Source organism: Azolla caroliniana, unplaced genomic scaffold (genome assembly GCF_043228905.1).
Source record: "Azolla caroliniana isolate FFs.n. ecotype wild unplaced genomic scaffold, voAzoCaro1.0.p SCAF_164, whole genome shotgun sequence".
In the NCBI taxonomy this organism is placed as follows: Eukaryota; Viridiplantae; Streptophyta; class Polypodiopsida; order Salviniales; family Salviniaceae; genus Azolla; species Azolla caroliniana.
The window spans coordinates 1-4,528 of record NW_028230599.1 but is presented as its reverse complement, the minus strand read 5'-3'; the positions used below and the strand labels follow the sequence as shown (position 1 = coordinate 4,528).

The 4,528-nt window shown below is 36.5% G+C and overlaps 1 protein-coding gene across 1 annotated transcript; it reads right to left on the bottom strand.

Moving 5' to 3' along the window:
* Positions 1–821: 821 nt before the first annotated feature.
* On the bottom strand, positions 822–4,026 carry LOC147848943 (uncharacterized). The gene is made up of 6 exons (XM_087337926.1): positions 4,014–4,026; positions 3,143–3,310; positions 2,855–2,956; positions 2,341–2,432; positions 1,500–1,581; positions 822–1,168 (listed from the first exon to the last, which is right to left on the bottom strand). Exons 1-6 carry the CDS (start codon positions 4,014–4,016, stop codon positions 1,115–1,117), a joined length of 501 nt encoding a protein of 166 aa, XP_087194052.1. The 5' UTR covers positions 4,017–4,026; the 3' UTR covers positions 822–1,114.
* Between the last annotated feature and the right edge of the window lie 502 nt (positions 4,027–4,528).

Below are 4,528 nucleotides of genomic sequence, written 5' to 3'. Positions count from 1 at the left end.
AAGACTTCTGGCCTCTTTTGACCACTCTTCTAGAAGGGATATCAAGATGTAAAGGCAAAGAGAATGATAAGAATGGTGAAACAGTAATAGAAATAATGGAGGAAAACTACTAGAATTTGAATCTTGCCTTCAGATTATTTCTCTCTTAAAGTTTTCCTCCAATAAAAATTTTATATGTTGATATGAAAGCAATAGAGTTGATGATCATCAATCTTCTACAGTATCCAGAATACTCCACATGTCACATTCAATGTTATTAACAGATTTGCACTGCGGGACTGAGATCCATGAGAGGTGAAAGTGGGCCGTGGATGAGCCATTTCCAACTTCTATTGCAACTCACTTGAGAAAGTAGAAACTGCTAATCTTCATTCATCAAAACTTTGATGGAAGAAACTTGATAAGATTACTTCATGTGGGAGTTTTATGAAATAAATGGCCCAATAAATACTGCATTTGAATAATTGGAGACACCATCATTTTAAGATGAATCAGAATGTGGTGAGGTCAGCAATTAAACATGAAACAGGATTAGGAAGTATGCACATTATTTAAAGCAGCATTCTGTGATGATATAATTAGGTATGAAAGGATAGATAAATTACTTTTAATGTCCACTGCAGACAAATTGTCATCAGTGAGACGGGGCCTAGCCCATGGCGAAGATCGAACTTGGGTTCTCCAATTTTACGACATGATGCTACAGTGTAAACCACCATAGATACGGAAAGCAAGGATAAAAGTGAATTGAATTGATTTGGACCGCGTGTAAACTTATGAATAAGATATATCATAGTTACGTACAAATAAACACCATCAAGTGATGGAAATTTTCCTTTGGATATTATTAGAATGAGATTGTGATTTGTTATTTTGGGGCCAAATTGAAAACATGGCAACTACAGTTCTACTCATACCTGCTTAACAACAGCCAACCATCTATTATCACTAATATCTGCAGTATTTCTAGATCGTCTTAAATTTCCGTTTGTTCTTTGAAGAAGATAATCTATGACAATTTAGCACAAACAAGTCTTGACATCAGATAAGAACGCAGATTTATTGATTGGCCCAAGGCAAGAAATTTCTTTCATCTCCCGAAAAAAACTAGCTTCTACAAAGGTCCTGGAAATGTTCCATTCTCTCTTTGTTCATTCCATCTCTCAATCTATTATATCATAAAAATAAAAAGTACTTCAACTGATCCATTAATAGCAATTGTAAAAAATTGAAATTGTGCTATTTAAGTTAGTGAAATCTCTAAAGTATCCAAGTTTTTATTTACTTCACAAGTTGCCCCAAAGTTTTCAATGATTCCCAAAAATACCCTTGGAGAACCCCCAAAAGAGCAAAAATTTGTCCTAATTAAGCAATTATATGGTCAAATTATCCTTTTTTTCTCTCTTTCAGGGGGTTGACCAAGGGCGTCAGGGAAACAATGAAAGAATTGAGGCAGAATGAAAAACACAGGGGTGTCTTAAGAGTTATTTCTGACATACCCATTCACTAGGACACAAGGAACGATAGTATCTTGCATACTTCTCACACTCAGGATTATCCTCACCCTTGGCTTGTATGCATCTGCATAGACGATCATCCAGAGAAAAAATTAGCATATCCCATATCTCAGGAAAAAGCCAAATCCCTCATCAATATAAGGTGTTTGGAACACGATGTCCTTCATTTTTTTTGGCATAACTGTGTTCGTATGTCATCGTGTACAATCAGAACATTCAACATATTATAGATGCACTAACCTTCAAAAATATTTAAGATCTTTTGCACCCTAGTGCTCTTACATTGTTCAGTCAAGGTCTTAAATGAATTTAAGATTTAAATGGACTGTCGAGAGGTTAAAAAAACTGACAAACAAATATCCTAATTATGGCAACATTTGTAAATTGAACTCTCAAATACGATAGATGACAAGCTTTGATACTGACATCTGGAACAGAGAACACAAAGGATTTCTTCTTCTTTTGTCTCTCCAGTACCAAATCCAGCAAATTTCAAGTGAAAACTTCAGGCAGAGAAAAATGTTATAGAGAAATCAAAAACAGAGAAAGTAAGGTTTTCTTTTTTGTAGTGGCACTTCAGTACCAAATCTAACAAGATTACAAATCTTGATTCGCATATTATTTCTGTGCTTTCAGAAAAAGTTCCTATTTTAATGCATGGATCTTCTATTTTCAGAAGAACAAAAATGCAGCCTTTGAATTAAACATAAAGGCTGAAATACATCAGATTACCTACAAATTTTAGTAAACTTTAAATCGTAATTGCATGGATAGCACAACCTCAATATAGAATGCATTAGTGCAGAACTCTCTAGAAATGTACCTGTGATACTCCACATAACGCGTGAAGCAGTGCCGGGCCTGGTTCGTTGTGGGAAAACGGAAATCCATTGGTGCAGTCTTAATGTCATCAATCTGAAAAAATATAGAAACAAAGCTACATAATATAAACATAAATATTGAAAAATGCAATACAGACTTCTATACAAACACATCACACACCAACACCACATATGCACATACACATGCACCACGTTATACACACAACATACAAACCCTAACACCACATGCAAACCACCCATACACACATATACATACAACACACACACACATACATAAAACGTGCGCACACACACATACATAAAACACAGGACACACACCCCACATCGTTATACACAACATATAAACACTAACACCCACAGACGCAAAACACACAAACACAGATATATAAAACGTGCAAATATATATACATATAGATATATAAAATGAAATGAAATAGAAATATCGCAACATTACACTAATATAAATCTTTTCTCCATATAGATTGGAAAACGTACAGTCAATTTGCGAGGTTTTTCACTTTCTTCTATTTCGGGAGCTTCACTGGTTTCTGCAGTATCAGCTACCTCTTCGTCGTCTGTCTTGGTCTTCTCCTCCTGCTGCACAAATCAGAAATTTAACTTCATGTTTCTTTAAACATATCACAAAAGAAGAGCTATGAAGTGAGTCAAACCTCCTGTATTGTTTGTTCATAAAAGAAATTGATAGATCATTTTTATAACCTCACATTTCTTCATTTCAAAAAGGAATATATGTATATATATGTATATATATATATATCAAACCTCATGTGCTGTCTGTTCATTCACAATTTTAGAAATTTCTGTAGATTCTTCTTCTCCCTGAGCTTCACTTTCTCTCTGATGTTCAGATTCTCCTGTATGAGATTCATTTACTGCCTGATCCTCTCGAGTTTCAGGATCTTTTGCAACAGCATGGGGTTCTTTGGATGACTGTAGGATATGAAAGCAAGAAAGAATCATCACGTATCTCATAGAAATATGATATTGTCTTCTACAGAAGGATCGTGCATGAAACAATGATATTTTCTCCTCCATAGACAAATAAAGTGTGAAGCTCCACAGAAATATGGTCTTCTCTATCATACAAAAGTCATGCACGAAGTCATGACCGCCATGAGATGAACAAAATGTAGACTTTTCATAGAAAAAACTGATCATAAACATCATCCGACCAATAAAAACTTGGTCATTATCACATGCAAACCATGCATGCAGAAGTAATTTGGTTTCCTCGTAGATAAATATAATCCTAAACATCAGAAAGTCGACATAAATCTGGTCTTCTCACATACAACTCGTGCATGCAGAAGAATGTGTGAAGAGAAGGAAATCAAAACAAATCTGCTCTTTCGATTAAAGAGACAAAGTTCACGTTGCCAGGAAGACATAAAAGAGTAGGACTGATTGATAAGAACATACAAGGAAAGAAAACACAAAAACGTAATCAGATTGATTAGACGCGAGAGTCTGGGGTTCCTTTCAAAGAATTGGAACAAAATAAATAAATAAAATTGGATTCTTCAGCAAATCAAAGAGAAACGGAGTCCTTTTTCGCAGAATTGAATGATTGAAGGGGTAATGCAAAACAGCCTATGAAGAGAGAGAGAGAGAGAGAGAGAGAGAAGTGACTAACCATGGCGTTCTCAAAACAGAAGTGTCGGTTCTGACGTCGAGGAGGGAAGCAGAGAATTTGAAAGAATGGTGGAAATTAAGACGGAAGAAGCAAAAGAGCGACAAAACCAAAGGCTTTGTTTTCTTTTTTCCGGAAGTGTGAGAGGAAAATATATGTACAAATATTCGCTGTAAAATCCAATCGCCCACACCATCACCATCAATGGATGGACGGACCACACCCCCCTTTTGGGCACCCACCCAATTCAATGTCCATCTTTATGTCCATCCGCCCGCCCATCCATCCACGCAACTCCCGCCAGCCCAAACAACCCGGACAAAACGAAACCATCGCCTCTTGCACCCATCTACCTCCCTCCTTCACATACACCTTCAACCACACCATTTGCAGCGTGTACCTTCTCCACATATATACACATACATCATCTCATGTGTCCCTCTCCTCGCAATATTTTTCTCGTCTTGATATACACACAGATCTCCGTCCACACCCATCCGCTTTGCATTTCAGCCCTT

What these genes read in the sequence shown, in the direction of transcription:
- LOC147848943 (XM_087337926.1), bottom strand. An exon ending in AAAAACCTCGCAAATTGACT is followed by an intron (nt 2,433 to 2,854) that starts GTACGTTTTCCA and finishes ATATTTTTTCAG; the next exon opens with ATTGATGACATTAAGACTGC. An exon ending in CGTTATGTGGAGTATCACAG is followed by an intron (nt 1,582 to 2,340) that starts GTACATTTCTAG and finishes TCGTCTATGCAG; the next exon opens with ATGCATACAAGCCAAGGGTG.